This window comes from Manis javanica, chromosome 8 (genome assembly GCF_040802235.1).
Source record: "Manis javanica isolate MJ-LG chromosome 8, MJ_LKY, whole genome shotgun sequence".
In the NCBI taxonomy this organism is placed as follows: domain Eukaryota; kingdom Metazoa; phylum Chordata; class Mammalia; order Pholidota; family Manidae; genus Manis; species Manis javanica.
The window spans coordinates 122,726,462-122,741,865 of NC_133163.1; the positions used below are offsets into that span (position 1 = coordinate 122,726,462).

The 15,404-nt window shown below is 62.5% G+C and overlaps 1 protein-coding gene and 1 long non-coding RNA gene across 6 annotated transcripts; both read left to right on the forward strand.

The window, feature by feature from the left end:
* The first annotated feature begins 261 nt into the window (after positions 1-261).
* Positions 262-9,298, forward strand: C8H15orf39 (chromosome 8 C15orf39 homolog). Of its 5 annotated transcripts, none has more exons than XM_037010183.2 (4): positions 264-452; positions 3,645-3,826; positions 4,229-6,379; positions 7,908-9,298. In XM_037010183.2, exons 2-4 carry the CDS (start codon positions 3,694-3,696, stop codon positions 8,273-8,275), a joined length of 2,652 nt encoding a protein of 883 aa, XP_036866078.1. In that variant the 5' UTR covers positions 264-452; positions 3,645-3,693; the 3' UTR covers positions 8,276-9,298. The 5 variants fall into 5 exon arrangements, with proteins under 5 accessions (XP_036866077.1, XP_036866078.1, XP_036866079.1 ...); XM_037010184.2 differs by having other exon boundaries at positions 3,645-3,799; XM_037010182.2 differs by having other exon boundaries at positions 262-452; positions 3,645-6,431; positions 7,908-8,046.
* A 1,791-nt stretch (positions 9,299-11,089) lies between these two features.
* LOC140843211 (uncharacterized) lies at positions 11,090-15,404 on the forward strand. The gene is made up of 3 exons (XR_012120812.1): positions 11,090-12,527; positions 13,001-15,195; positions 15,272-15,404. It is a non-coding gene; the product is annotated as an uncharacterized lncRNA (long non-coding RNA).

Below are 15,404 nucleotides of genomic sequence, written 5' to 3' on the forward strand. Positions count from 1 at the left end.
AACTCAACGAGGTCAAGTGGCATGCACAGCGTCACACAGCTACAAAGCGGCAATGACCGAATGATTCAACAGAGCGACTGAATGAAGATTCGGAGGGCAGTGGGTACGGACAGCGCCCGGCGCCCGCGGCCGGCTTCCGGGAAGGCGGGCCCAGGCAGGCCCTCCGCACCCTCGGGCCCAGGGGAGCGCAGGCTCCCAGAGGCGCGGCTGGGCTCTGCCCCTCTCCGCGCGGGCCGCCCCGCCCCCGCCCCGCCCCCCGCCCGGCCCCGCCCGGGACCGCAGACGGCGCCCGGCGGCGGCGCGAACGGCAGCTCTGAGGGTGGCTCGGGGCTCGGGGCTCCCCGCGACTTCCCGCGTAGGGCCCGGCCCGGCAAGGACCTGCAGCCCCGGCGGCGCCGGAGGATGCGGCCACGGCCCCGGGCGGCAGCAGCGGGAAGCCTGACGCCCTGCAGGTAGAAGGGCGCCCACTTGGCGGGCGCGGAAACTTGGGCCGAGTTTGCGGGTGGCGCGTGGAGAAGGGGCGGGTGGCGCTGCCCCAGGGCGCCCCTACAGGCCGGCCCGGGGATGGGGCGCAAGGGCCTGGGCCAAGCGGGGCGGCTTCTGGCTGCCGTGGGTCCTCGGCGGGCGGGCTGCCGGGGCAGCTGCTCCGACTTTCCCCGGACTTCGAGGGCTCCCGGGGCCGCGGCGGGGCCCCGGCGCCCGATCCGGCGTGGGGCTGGTGAGAAGGAGCCCAGGCCCGGCCCTCCGGGCCTCCCGCGGGGCTGGCTCACGTGGACTGCCCGGGCGGAGGCGAGGGGGAGGCGGGGGGCTGGGCCAGGGGGGCGGCGGGTGCCGAGGCGTCTCGCGGCCCTGGACGCGCCCTGCTGGGACGGGACTGCCCTGCGGTTTCCTCGCTAGGGCTTGACTCACCCTCTGGCCGCAGCCCAGGCTGGGGATCGCCCCGAGGCGGTGGCTGCCCAGACTCCGCGGCCGAGCCCGTCTTTGGGTCCCCGTCCCCGGGGCACGGTGCGCGGGCCTGCCTGCGTGCACACGTGTGCCGGGGCCCCAGCAAGGGGAAAGGCGTTGCTGGAGGGGAATGTGTGCAGATAAGGGCCGTGCACGTACATGCAGGCACGGGTCTGCGTGCGTGGCGGCGGCCTGTGTATCGGCCTGCTGGGGTGCACGTGTGTTTCAGCGCCGCCAGGCAGGACATGAGGACACCCGGAAGCCCGCAGGGTCGGGGGCGGCGGCAGCCCCAAAGTCAGCTGAGGGCCCCGGGCACCCGAGTTGCTGGCGGGGCAGGTAGTGTGAAGGGGGCGGAGGCCGCTCTCACGACCGTTCCCCCTCCACGGGACCTGAGCTGCCCCGGGTTCGGTTGTAGAAGCCTGGCCCTGAGCCTCTGCCGAGAGGTGTAAGGCGGCTCGGAGGGGGCCGGGACCCCGCCCTCTGAGAGTCCAGACGCTGGTCACAGCTGGGCACGATCGTTGCCTTCTCCTTGGTCTTTCCCATCGCTCATCAGATCTCCCAGGAAGTGGAAGAGGGGATTGGGCCTTGGAGCTGTTTGCTTCCCCTGCTACTTAGACTGGGATGGCCCCGCGCGGGGGTGCGCCCTTCTCCTGGGCCCTGGCTGAGGTGGGTGTCCCCAGCCCACTCCAACCTCAGCCAGCAAACAGCTCGGTGCTGTGACCCTGCACCCTGGGGTCCCCTTTCTCCAAGCAATTGCCTGCCTCTTCAGTATGTGTGTGTGTGTCAGGGAAGGAGGCACCCGCATGTTGGCTACCGTCTTGGGTGGGCAGGGGTGTTTGAGGGAGTGTGCTGGCCATCTACTGGCGGGACGTGACACCCCTCCCCCATACCCTTCATACCTCTTTTGGATCCCTGGAGCCCCCATCTCTCCCCCAAGGATCCTGAGGGACCCAGGTGGCTTCACCTCCTTTGGCTGGCTCCCCGGGGTGGGGGGTGTCTCGGAAAGTCTCCAGGGCAAAGGGCACACAATGGGCAGAGCCCAGGAGAGAAGGACTCCTGGGGCCGGGGGTGGGTGTGGAGCAGGCCCTAGGGAGCATGCCAGGGAGCCGGGGCCAGGGGAGATGCCTGGGTGCTCAGCACCCCCAAAACTCTACAACCCCCTCTTGCAAGGCTGCTGTGCAGCAGGACCGGGGCTTTCCTCCGGGGATGCAGCCCCCTCTCTTAGGGCATTGCTTTCGGGCCTGTTGCCCTGCGGCCTCTTCTGCGGAGCATCCCCGTCTCTAGTTTGGCCTGAGGTGTCAGATTCTGGCCAGGAGATGAGCTGACCTATCTGAGAGTCTTACCTGGTTTCCTTGGTGCAGTTAGACTGGGGTGGGAGTGGGTATTGGCCCCCATACTGCCTTGGCTTTTCTTGTCCCCAAAATGTGCTGGTCTAACTCTGAGCCTGTGGCTGCCACTGGCTACCAGCCAGAAGGGAGGAGAGGGGGCTGATTTTGGCCCAGTGGTGATGGAAACCTGTGACACCTGGCCCATCGCCTAATCATAGCAAGACTGTGCTGATTCATCCTTTTAAGCCACCTGAGAGTTTCAGGGCACAGGGCTCTCGGGGAGGTAGAAGTACGTCAGTGGCCCTAGCAGATTAGCCTCAGGTGCCCCCTGAGGGGTCACTGGGGGCCTGCATCCTCTGGGCCTGGGTCGCCATCCTTGCTTGGCCTTTCTTCAGGCCCTTAGTCTTTCTTTGGCACTCAGTCTTTACATCAGTGCGAAGGGTGTAGTTGCCAGCTCTCATGCTGCAGCCCCTGGGCCCTGCCTGGACAGTCACATCCTTCCACCTCCCTACCTGCTTGTCCCTGGTTCCGTACTGCCCCCACATGCCTTGGAATAACCAGCTACTGGGGTGTTGGTGTGGGCACAGTCTCTTCCTGCACACTTTGGGACCTTTGTGCTGGCACCACAGCACCACCTGCCGGGCAGCTGGTTCTCTCCTGCTGGAGGCAGGGCTTGGGTGAAAGGCGTGGGGTGGTACCAAGCAATGCCCTCCATGACCTTTCCCCAGGGACCACCCTCTGGAACCGAGCCCAGAATCTGTGTCGCTTTTGACCTGCAGACCTGGGTTCCAGGCCCAGCTCTGCCATTTTTGATAAGACTGGTAGGTCAGGGAGTGAGATCTAAAGAGCGTCACAGAAACTGAATTTTAGACTGGATGCAATTCCACGTCTTAGCTGTACTGGGCATCTTGGAATAAGAGCTTATTGTGAGAGGTAGGAAGACTCCCTCTCGGTCTCTTTTATCAGTGACTTTGAAATGCGTGGGCCCTCTTCTCTGTATATGGGGAGGGGGTAAGTAGCCAAGTGAATTGATCCTTAGGCTGTGCCCTGCAAAACTTGAAATCCCTAGGAGGGGGTCTTGGGAGTCAGGTGGAAGAAAGCGAAACAGAAGGTGCTCCTGGAGGGGGGGTGGGGGGGTGGGGGTAGGGCTGCTGCACAAGAATTTAATAAACAAAGGGTTGTGCTGCTTGAAATATAAAGCTGGGACTTCTGCATTACGTGGCTCGTGCCTTCATCCATTCACAGTCGTTGTGGAGCATCCACTGAGTGCCAAGTTCCCGGGTGTGGCAGTGAGCCAGCGAGGGCAGAGCCCTCTGTTGTTTGCCTTACGCCTGTTCTCTGATGGCCTGGGCCTTTCTCCCTCTCTCCTAGGTCAGCGGTTGAATAGCTGGGGCCCTGGAGGCTTGAAGCCTTCACAGTGATGGCAGAGAAGCGGCCACTGGGGACCCTGGGGCCTGTGATGTATGGCAAGCTGCCTCGCCTAGAGGCTGACTCTGGGCCTGGACACAGCCTGCCCCCCTCTGCTGGTAACCAGGACCCCTGCAGCTACAAGGGTGCCTACTTCTCCTGCCCCATGGGGGGTGCTCCCAAGGCAGGGTCTGAGCGAGTGGCATCCTGGGCTCCATACCCCCCCTTGTATCCTTCCACCATGGCTGCACCCCCACTTCGGGCAGACAACCTGCTGCCCAGCTGCTTACTGTACCGCCCAGCAGCAGAAAGCTCTGAGAAGGTGCAAGACTCCGGCCCTGTTGACCTCCTGCCCTTCAGTCCCCAGGCCCATTCCTACCCAGGCCCGCCACTTGCAGCGCCCAAACCTGTCTACCGGAACCCTCTGTGTTATGGGCTCTCAACTTGCCTGGGGGAAGGGGCAGCAAAGAGGCCACTGGATGTTGATTGGGCGCTCGTGCCTGGGTCCCTGTTACCACCAGCTGACCCACCTTGTTCTCTGACCCCAGCTCCTGGCAAGGGCCAGTCCCTGGATAGCACCTTCTTGCGTGGTGTGCCGGCCGGGGGATCTGGCAAAGACCCCTCAGTGAGCTTCTCCCCGTGCCAGGCATTCCTGGACAAGTACCGGACCATCCACAGCACAGGCTTCCTGGCTTCCAAGTATGCAGGTCCTTACTCTGGGGACCCCAAGCAGGCATTGTCTGAAGGACCCCCCAGTCCTTGGACCCACCTGGCCCAACCCCTGGGACCAGCCTGCCAGGACGCAGTGCCCACCCACTACCCGCTGCCTTGCCCTCCAGCCTGTCGCCACCCGGAGAAGCCAGGCCCCTACAGCTCGGTGCTTCCCCTGCAGCCTCTGGGGGCACCCAAGGGGGCCGGGTACCCAGCCGGCGGGCTGAGCAGCCCCTACCTGAGGCAGCAGGCAGCCCAGACGCCCTATATGCCCCCAGTGGGGCTGGACACTTACTCCTACCCAGCTGGCCCCCTCCCGGCACCCTCGCCGGGCCTCCAGCTGGATCCCCCTCTTGCTCCGCAGTGCCCGCTGGACTTTGCTCCCCAGACACTGGGCTTCCCTTTCGCCCGGGATGACCTTTCTCTCTGTGGAGCATCCCCAGGGCTCGGAGGGGCGCCATCTTCCCAGAACAGCGTGCAGGCTGTGCCGCAGCCCAGTGCCTTCCAGCGGGCATGCCAGCCTCTGCCTGCCAACCAGCCATGCCCAGAGCCTGTGAGGCCAGCAGAGAAGCCAGTGCAGGAAGCCGAGAAGATGTGGCTGCCCAGCTGCAGGAAAGAGCAGCTCCAGCCCCAGCTGGGTGAGCACCCTGGGGCACCCATTGTAATTGGAGACAGTCCAGTTCCCTGCACCCCACCAGCACTCCCACCCTGTGCCCAGGAGCGCCAGTCTCTTCCTCAGAACCAGGGCGTTCTGCCACCCAGCTCGCCACCAATGCCTATTATTGACAATGTCTTCAGTCTGGCCCCCTACCGTGACTATCTGGATGCTCAGGCGCCCGAGGCCACGGCTGAGCCTGACTCAGCTCCAGCCCCCAAAGGGAGCCAGGACAAAGACTGCAGGGGCACCCTGCCTGGCCAGGAAGCCCCCTCAAGGGCACACTGCTCACTTAGGGAGGAGGTGGCCCTGGACTTGAGTGTGAAGAAGTCTGTGGCAGAGGCTTCTCCTGTCAAGGTCCCTAGTCCTGTGGTGCCTGCCAGACCCACTGCAGCCACGGATGTGCCAGGCATGGGGAACACAGTCCCAGATCTGCCAGACCCAAAAAAGGCAGTAATAGAGGCACCAGAGCTGCCTGGGGAGCCAGTGACCACAGAGGCCTCCCCAAGGACCAACTTCCACAGCTCCGTGGCCTTCATGTTCCGAAAATTCAAGATCCTCCGGCCAGCAGCATTGCCTGCAGCTGTGGTCCCATCCGTGCCCACCTCAGCCCCTGCCTCTACCCAGCCTGCACCCACCCCCCCATCTGTGCCCCTTGGACTACAGATTGTCACCCAGCCCTTGCCCATGGCCTGCTTCAACCTGGCACTGCCCAGCCCTCCAGCTGTGGCTGTGGCCTCTCCCACCCCAGGCCCTCCCCTGGCCCCATCGCCAGCTCCAGCCCGGGCTCCAGCTCCAGGTGCAGGCCCTGCTCCAGCGTCTACCCCAACCGGAGCAGATTCCCCAGAGCAACACTTTGCAGGACTGCACGCATCTCTGTGTGATGCCATCTCAGGCTCAGTGGCCCACTCCCCACCTGAGAAGCTGCGTGAGTGGCTTGAGACGGCTGGGCCTTGGGGCCGGGCAGCGTGGCAGGACTGCCAGGGTGTGCAGGGGCTGCTGGGCAGGCTGCTGTCCCAGCTGCAAAGCTTCGTGTGCACACAGCAGTGCCCCTTCCCCCATGTGGTGCGGGCTGGTGCCATTTTCGTGCCCATCCACCTGGTGAAGGAGCGGCTCTTCCCAAGGTTGCCGCCCGCTTCCGTGGACCATGTGCTTCAGGAGCATCGCGTGGAGCTGCGGCCCACCACACTGTCGGAGGAGCGGGCGCTGCGGGAACGAGCCCTGCATGGCTGCACATCCCGCATGCTGAAGTTGCTGGCACTGCGCCAGTTGCCTGACATCTACCCCGACCTCCTGGGCCTGCAGTGGCGTGACTGTGTGCGCCGCCAGCTGGGTGAGCATGGGGCAGCCCCAGGAGCCGCCGGAGCTGTGTGAGCGAGTGACAGGTGTGTGGGCTGTGTGAGTGGTCACAGCCAGGGGCTGTGGGATTCCTGGGCCTCTGGAAAGGGCAGGAAGGCCCAAGAACTTTGCCAGGGGAGGGAGCCGGCCTTCTAGAGCCCCCCATCATCCCTCTTCACACCAGCGTCAGCGGGAGCCTTCACAGCCTCTTCTGGAAGTCTCTGAACACGCCAGCTGGTGCATCCCCATGGAAACCCTTCCTCAGCCTCCCCTCGTGCTGCGCCTTCCTGGGCGCCCTCCTCCCCTGCTGGGCCTTCTCCATCTTGCAGCAGCCTTCTTCTTTGGGCTCTGGGGCTTTGACGAGGCCGTTTTCTATCTCAGTTCATTTTCCCTGTGTCTGCATCCCACCCAGCCAACCCTCTTCTAAGCCTGAGCCCCAAATAGCCTACTGTGTGCTGGACTTCTGCACATGGTGTTTCTCTGACTCTTCGCTCCTCCCTAACCACGCTCGTGAGCCCACTTCCCACCCCCGTCTCCTCTCCCTTAGTGAACAGCGCCCCCACCCACCTGGCAAGGGTCCCACCCTCCTCCCCACTGTTGCCCTTTGTGCAGTTTTCAGCAGTCCCAGGTGTCTGCATCTGGGGACCTGTGCCCGTGAACCAGAGCATTGTTTTGTGGTTTGCTGTCCCTACTAAACAGTGCCTTACCCATGTTGCTCTCCCATGGCGTGGGTTCAGGTCACTTGGCCAGCTCTCAGGAAGTGCTGTGGTGTCTCGTGGTGTGTGCCATCTCACTTCTCAGCCAGGGCTTTGGTGATGGTGCCAGCTGGTGTCTGGCGTGACCACCCCTGCACAGGAAGCCTGCGTCGAGGCCCGAGGTCCACCCTGTAGTCTTCCCCTCCCTACTCCCTGCCCCTGCTGCCCAGCCTCTGTCCGGGCTGGGGCTGTGTCTTCACAGGAACCGCCCCTTGTCCCGCCTCCCCGTCACACCTTCCTTGCTCTGGGATTTCACCCGGCCTGGGCTCCAGGCCAGGCGGGAGAAGGACCCCGAGTCAGTGAGGTACAGATGTGAGCTCGGAGTCTGACAGACAAGCATGGCTGACCCCAAGCACTTAGCAGTTGGAGGCCTTGCCCGGATGGGGTGCCAAGCAAATGCAAGTGTGTGCACTGTCTTCCTGGGTGTGGACGAGGGCATGAGTGCCCTGCATCCTTCAGGCCTCCTGGCCCGGTGTTCTCCTGTGGGCTGTCTGTGGCCCAAAGAGGGACAAACCCATTTTTCCTGGGCTGCCTGCTGGACAGTGGGGCCCAGGCACTTCACAGTCCCTTCCTGCTCTGACTGGGCTTGCAAGAGCCTGGGGCCTGGTGAGCAAGTGACTGGGTGCAGCTTCCTGCCTCTGGCTGGGTGCCCCTGTCCTCACGCCCTCCTTGAGCTGTGGCCTCCCCCAGTTTTTGGAGAGCCACTGTTCCGTGGGCAACCTTAGACAGTGTTGGGGTCTGTAGCCTGACTGTGTGTTCATTTTCCAGGTGACTTTGACACTGAGGCTGGATCTGTGGCCTCCTCAGAATCCACCACAGCCAGAGACGAGCTGGAGAGTCTAGCCCTGGCTGGGAAGTCACCTGCCCCCAAGGCCAGGAAGCCCGGGAGGAAGCCACCAACCCCTGGCCCGGAGAAAACAGAGGCACCTGCTGGGGGAGGGTCCAGTGGTGCCTCCCCTGCCCCTATGGGCAGCACCAGCCCACCTGGCCCCACGCTCAGGGCCCGCTTCCGCAGCTTGCTGGAAACCGCCTGGCTCAATGGCCTGGCCCTGCCCACTTGGGGGCACAAGGCCTCAGGACAGGAGCGGCCCTTGCCCCGCCCACAGCTGCTGGGGAGCCAGAGCCATCACCTGTAGCGCTGGACAGCTACTGTCTGGGGATTACTCTCCCTACCCCTCCCTTCTGCCAGCCCAGCTGCCCAGGGCCAGGAGTGGACATGCCCTGGGAGGTTCTCCGGCTCTTACTACTCCCTCCTCCCACCGGACGGGGCTGAGGGCCCCTGAGCTTTTGACTTGAGGGCCTTTGTTGGCAAGGACTGCTTCCTATTTCTTCCTTAGAGAAAACGCGAGGGCTTGGGAGCCCAAAGCCTTGGGCTTGAATCCTGGCTCGTGTGTTCCTTGCTGTGTGATCTGGCCGGTCACCTCCTCCCTTGAGCCCTCAGGTCTCTGTTTGTAGAACAGGACAACCAGCCTACCTCACAGGACTGTTGTGGGAGTGATGCCTGACACACCCATTATGGTTTCTTCTCTGCTCCCTCCCCAGGGCAGGGGCCTAGACCCCAGCCACATCCTGGGATTCGAGGCTAAGGCAAGCAGAACCTTCCTCTAGAAAGTTCCTATACCACAGGACTTTGCTCTCTTACAGTGGGATGTTGTTCGGTGTGCGTGACTTACACTTCCCAGAGGCGTCCCCCAGGAAAGCCTGCGGCCGCAGCCCATGCCCCTCATCCCCAGTCTGGAGCACCCCCCCCCCCCCCCACCGCTGCAGGGGGCACAGCCATCCTTGTTCTGGGCCTGCTGCTCTCACCCCTGGGAGTCCCTAGGCTGGTCCTGAATCAACAACACTGACTTCCCTGGGCTGTGTCCCCTACCTACGGCATTACCCCAAGAAAGCGTGTGTGTGCTGGAAGCTTAGCAGCGGGGACTCAGGGACTAGAAGGCACAGGCTGAGTGATGGCCTGGGAGGTCTCTGAAGATAGGGAGTGGGGATCCTGGCACTGCCAAAGCCCCAGTCAGCCTTGCCCGCTGTGAATCACCCACCTGCAGAGGACTGAGCGACCCGAAGCTGGCAGACGGGCGTGGCCTGGCTGGCATTCGTAACAAGGCTGCGGGCCCTGGAGGCAGGCCATTAAGCATTAAAGCTTTTGGGTTGTTTTTGGACCTGCGGCCTGGCCAGTGAGTGTTTGGGGGTCAGAGGGTGAGTATATCCTTACCAGGTGCCTAACCCTTTGCTCACAGGTGGCAGCAGTCCCTGCACTCAGCCCAGAAGGTGCTGAGACTCCAGCTCCTTTGTGCCAGCTAGCGCTGGCTATGTGGGCCCTTGTCACATGCCCACCAGGCAGCCACTTCCCTGCTAAAGGAAAGCCCCTCCCTCCTGAGACCCTTGTGTGTCCTGGGTTGTTGGTCTGCAGCCCACGGCCCCATGAGAAAGCTGGTCACCAGACCCAGAAGATGACCCTCTCCCAGGAATGCCTAGAACAGAGCTGTCACACCCTCCCCATGCTGGTGACTTTATCCCACTGAGAGGGACAGCTATTCCCACAACTTATCTGGTGTGGGGAGGCCTTTGGGTGTCCCCTCCAGATTCCCTGCCTCTACTGGGTTCTGTTCCCACAGAGGCTTGTTCCCCGGGCTGCTGAGCGGCACCTGGGCCAGGGGTCAGCCCACTAGAGCAGGTCAGGCCTGCCCAGCATCAACTCTAATCTTGGTGGGTCCTACTGAGCCCAGCTCCGTATCCCTCCTGTGTACTGGGCCAGAATTTGGAGCGGCAGGTGCCCTCACCCCCTGTATGTCTATCCACAGCAGACTTGAGTTCCCTGGCCTGTGAAGGGGACAGGCCAGGCGATGGGCAATCCCAGCACACTGGTCACCACTGGGACAGAACCTGGGGGGCAGTTACTGTGGGAGCTCAGGAGGGGCCTCTCCTAGCCTGGGGACGAGGCGTCCTTGGGTCGCAGAAGAGGGGCCGCCTGCAGTAGGCCTTGGGGACAGGAAGGAAGAAGTAGGTAGAAGTGTGAAACGCCGTCTGCGCCGGTTGAGCGGCTCATGCAGAGACCTAGAGGTAGATCTGGAAACGGGGAAGGCCCCGGTGCAGCTGCCCTGCAGGGACTGGCGGGGCCAGGAAGCAAGGCTGGGGACGCATCAGTTTCTAGCACATCCTCAGTGCAGACCTCAGTCCTGCATCCTGAAGAATAGGGATGTGGTGTGTGTGGTTTACAGAAAAAAGGTGAGAGCATGGATCGCCTGAGGCTACTTGACTGGAGGGAAGACAGGATTGCAGTGTAGACTGAGTCCTTGGGCCACCAGGACCGTAATGGTGCAGGGCTTGGTCAGAGCTGTGCAGAAGGGTGCCCGGAGGATTCTAAGGGAGGATTGCCCCAGGGGCTCTGCTGGGCACAGGAAGAGGACTCTGCCCGGACTCCCGTCTGAGGACTGGCTGCTTCCCACGCCTCCAGCATCCGTTCAGGAGGTGCCTCCTGCCCTGGCTCGTTCTTACCAAGGGGTGTGGGTGGAGCAGCTGGGTCTTCCGTGAGCCCCCTCAGGAGAAGGCCCAACTCTGACCTGAAAGAATGTGTCTCTTGCAACCACACAGTCGCCTTCCGACGGTGGTGGTGGTGACCCCAGCCCAGTCCGCCGCACCATCAGGCCCCGGCCCAGCTGAGAAGGCCTGAGGGGCCCCAGGGCAGGGGACGGTGCCGCAGAGCCCCTACTGCTGTGGGGACCCTGACCCTGGGCCCTTGAGCTGCTGCCCACTCAGGCTCCCCAGGCTGGGCCCTCTGCCTCAGCTTGGTCTGCTCCCCATGTCTCCGGCACCCTGGCCTCCCGGACAGACCCAACTCTCAGGCCCCTGTGTCTTCTCAGGACAGTGAGGGCCTGGGGTCCTGGGAAAGGGATGCTTAGCCCCTCAGAAGGACTTTATGAGGCCCCCTCATGGTTACTAGGGCTGGCAGGGAAGATAGGATTGCAGTGTAGACTGAGTCCTTGGGCCACCAGGACTCAGGCCTGAGAAGCCAGTGCTAACTCCTGCTGTGTTCCTGTCAGCCATCCTGCCCTGGGGACTGCTGGACCGCTATCCTGACTCACCCCGGGGTCACGGAGACCGCTCCAGGAGACTGTAGCCAACCGGGAGGAGTGCCGGGTGATTCTGCACCCCTTTTTATGGTGCCCACTGGGTGGAAGGGGCTGAGATCTGAGGGGACTACATGTCCCTTCCTCCCCACCCCCAGGTGGGTGGGTTCCAGCTTAGGAGTCTAACCAGAGGATGGGGCTGCCCCTGTCACAGAGGTGGGTCTGAGCAGCCCAGCCCAGTCCCGCCCTTCAGCAGAGCTCATCCAGTCGGCAGGCCCAGGGTGTCTGCCCTGCCGGTGTCCATCCCACTGCTGCCCCTGCCCTGACAGCAGTCAGGCTCCAGTCCTGGCCTGACACTTGGGACCTCTGAGTTGGAGGCCATATGTGGCAGGTGCCAGCATGACGTGCCCATGGCCAGGGCAGGTGTCACGTCCGAGGCCCAGGCCTGACTGCCGGGGCTGCCCTGCCCCTCTCCGCTTGTGTCTCATGCCTGTCACCTCTCCTGCTGAATCCAGGCTCCATCCTTCCGCTGAGCCAGGAAGTCCTACTGGCAGCAAGAAGAGTGCCATCTGAGCTTCAGGCCAAACAGAGAATGCTGGTTGCGGGGCGGGTGTCAGAGGGCCTGAGGCAGAATACCTGGGGGCCCCTCACTGCTTACCTGCCTTCCTCCATGGCCCTCAGAGAAGACCCTTTTCTCCACATCCTCTACCTTGCCCCAGGCACACACCCCTGCCCCCGGTTGTCCCCTCCCTACAACCCCCCACCTGCCTCCCCGTGGGAGTGGCAGCTCTGTTTTGCCCTGGGGTCCACATGAGATGCAATGAGTCCTGGTTTGCTCAACAAAGAGGGCCCACCAAGGCGGAGCAGCGGAACAGTGCCCTCACTGCCCCAGCTCCTAGTGGCGGAGCCCAGCCCAGCCCCGCCCTGGTGGCTGTGCCCAGGCGGCGCCCAGCTCAGAGGCCTCCCTCTCCTATCTTTCTTCAGTTTAAGTGCGTGCTGTCCTCCCCACCCAGCCTCCCGAAAGCCAGAATCTGTTTCTAACAAGTCTCCTCAGCTTCACAGGGCTGGAAGTGGGTGCTGCTGGCCTTGGGCTGTGCCCTGCTGCCTCCCAAGCCCCTTCCAGGCTGGCAAGAGGCCTAGGCCCCCCTCGCTGCTGGTGCCCCCCGAGTCCTCTTCACACCTGCTCCCTGCAGCCAGAGGTGTGTCTGTCTACGGCCAGGTGGAGGTCCGGGGCAGATTTTGCCCACCAGTTCAGACCCAGGTGCACCAGCGTGTGAACAGCTCCTCCTGACTTGCGGATCGGCCTCGCTCAGCCCCAGTGGTGAGTGGGAGGATGTCTGCTCTCTTCCAGAACTGGCCCACCGCACACCTTTGTCCTCCTGGGCTCCCTGGCAGAGGGATGCATGTCACTTACCCCTCTGACTGCCCTGAAGCCCAACCCAAACCTCCTCTGCCCCAAAGAACCTTTCCCTGAGGGTCATCCCTACCCTCATACCCCCTCACACAGAGTGTTTAGTAGGGGCTCATGTTAGGGGTGGGTTTTTGGGGGTGACATATGAGAGTCTAGGGCCCACAAAGCTGTAATTCCTATAGAGCAAGGACCCTCATCTTCCCAAGCCCCACCTTCCAGGACAAGCCAGAGCCCTGCTTCCTGTGGTCTTGTGCCTGCTGGGAGCTGTGCTTGCCCAGGCTTACCTAATTTGACATGCCCATGAGACAGAAGGGGAGGCAGGACTAGCAGGCGGTCACCCCAGGACAGAGTCGCCAACACCCTTTCTGTTCTGTGCCCTGCAGGGTACACCTCAGAGCACCTAGGGCTGGAGAAGCTGCCCATCACCTTGGTGATCCCGAGATCAGCGCCCTGCTCATGGCAAAGGCCAACTCACACCTGCTGAGCAGCCTGCAAGCAGGTGTAGCCCCCCCAACCCCACTCACCGGTGGCCTGGGAGGATGTTCCCAGAGGCCCTGGGGCTGACAGCAGGATCACGAGGACCGGGCATCCCAAGCAGGCCCTGTCCGGGGGTAGCTCTGGGCTCCAGCGTCAGAACCGTTCAGCAGGGCCCTTCCCCTGCGAGGCTCGCAACTGCTCCGCCCTCAGCACCAGCTTTCTCCTCCCTGCCCCTCTGGGTGACAGAACCTCTGGAGGCTGTAGCCTGGTAAGCAGGGAGGGCGAGGGGGCCGAGGGCCTCCCAGCCTTCCCTCACCTGCCAGCTCTTCTCCTACTGAGAGTGGCCTTCAGGCTGCAGCATGAGGGCTGCAACTAGACAGGCACTTATATTGTTTGTTGAGCCTCAACTAGGCTGTGAGCTGAGGGTGGGGATAGGGTCTGCCTTAAGTGGACAGGATGTCCCAGGACATCTGCTTATGCTCTTGACCCCTGTGGTCTCTTCCGGGCATGACATGCCCCATGCTTAAGTGCCAGCACATGGCCACAGTGACTTCTCTGCCACCCTCTCTTCCTTGGGCCAGGGTCAGGGCACCTGAGGTTCTAGGCAGAGCTGGAGTGCAGAGTCAGGCCTGGCAGGTGGTGCCCAGGTGCTGCAGGCCCCAGACACCAGCCCACGGACCTGAGTTCCCTAACTTTGGCTGGTGAGTGATACCCCCCACCAGCCTGCTGCCCCTCCAGGGAGTGAGCCTGGGTACAGCTGACCCTTTGTCTGCTTCTGTGCCCTCCTGTGCCTGCCAGGCTTGCAGCTAAACATGACTGTTTTGCCTATTTCCTAGACTATTCTCAAAGGAAGTTTATAGGGCCTCTCAGGGATATCATGTCTTTTGTCCATCAGGTCCTGCCAGACATGTGGGCACTTCAGTATGCCTGGGAACAGGCTGGAGGTAGCCAGGGGCCGTGACCTCCTTCTGGGACCTAGCCCCAGGGGTTCCCATAGGCCCTTCTCCATCTGAGCAAAGGCCTGGTAGGCAGCTGCCCCTTATCCCTGGAGGGCACTTGGGGAGGTGGAAGTAAGGGGAGGAAAGTCAGGCAAGAGATCTGTCCCTGCCTTTCCCGCCCAAGGCCGGCTGAATGAGGGGTGCGCATCCCTGCCTGCCTCCCCTTCCTACAGGTGCAGCAGGGGCTCAGCCCCTTCCCTGACCTCCAGCAGGTGCTGATTTCAGATTCCCAGGGAGTGCTTCTGGGGTGGCCCTTTTCATACTCTCCCTGAGCTTCAGGCCCTGGTGAACCACTGGCCCAGTGGAGCCTTGGCCTGGGCCAGCTTGTTTCCTGCACTGCCACCAACCAGAACCTGGGGCTGTGTGCCCTGACCCCTGGGTAGACAGAAGGAAGAAGCCGAGACCCCTTCCAGGTTCAGACCTGAGGAAAGCCCCTGCCGTGGGGATGGGTAGTGAAGAATGTGGGCTCTGGAGTCAGGGGGCTGCGGTTCTGGCCTTGGGCAAGTCTTACCTTCTCTGCCTCCCTCTCCTCAGCTGTGGGGTGGGAATAAAAGCACCTGTCTCACAGGTGTGTGATGAGCTTTAGGTCGTTAGCCTGAATGGGGTTCTGGGGGAGGTGGTGGGCAGCATGATCAAGGCTACATTGCATGTCCATTTCTCTGAATCCCTGATTTTTTCATTCTCCAGGGACTCGAAGTCACTGTGAAAAACAAATCTGTGCGATGCAGGTGGTGGGCATGGGAAATGTACCTAGCAGGCCCCATCTTGTCCAAAGGGAAGAGACTTGCTTGCCCGTGTGGGGAGCTGGTATTCCTGGGCCAGGCCCGCCCACTGTTCTGCAGACACCCTGGTGGCCATCTGGCCGCCCCACCTTCCAGGGTGGGCCTTTTCTGCTTAGGTGTTACAGGCACGGTGACGTCACCTCCAGAGAGGCCCTGCTAGGCATGTGGGTTCCCTTCCCTGTGCCCCTTCCTAGGGCATGTACCTCTTCCCTGAAACCCAGCGTTCACTGGATGTGTCTGAATTACGTCGTCACGAGAGGCCTCACATGAGGCTCAACATAGCCTAGTTTGTGGAAGACCAGAAAGCCAAAGCCGAAAGAGGTGAGGGGCTCAGAGCGCCCTGGGCAACCTGGGTCCTTAGGCTCTATCCCTGTTCACCCCACACCCCCTCCCACAGCACCTGCGAGGACACCTGGGATCAGGGAGATAGCCTGAGAGAATGAGGCTGGCATGGCCGCCAACCCCAACCCAGACGAACACTAACGGGGATGTTCTAGACGTGACCGTCAGCACAGCATCTTCCAAGGACC

What these genes read in the sequence shown, in the direction of transcription:
- C8H15orf39 (XM_037010179.2), top strand. Translation starts at nt 3,694, where the DNA reads ATGGCAGAGAAGCGGCCACTGGGGACCCTGGGGCCTGTGATGTATGGC. An exon ending in CTGTGTGCGCCGCCAGCTGG is followed by an intron (nt 6,380 to 7,907) that starts GTGAGCATGGGG and finishes TTCATTTTCCAG; the next exon opens with GTGACTTTGACACTGAGGCT.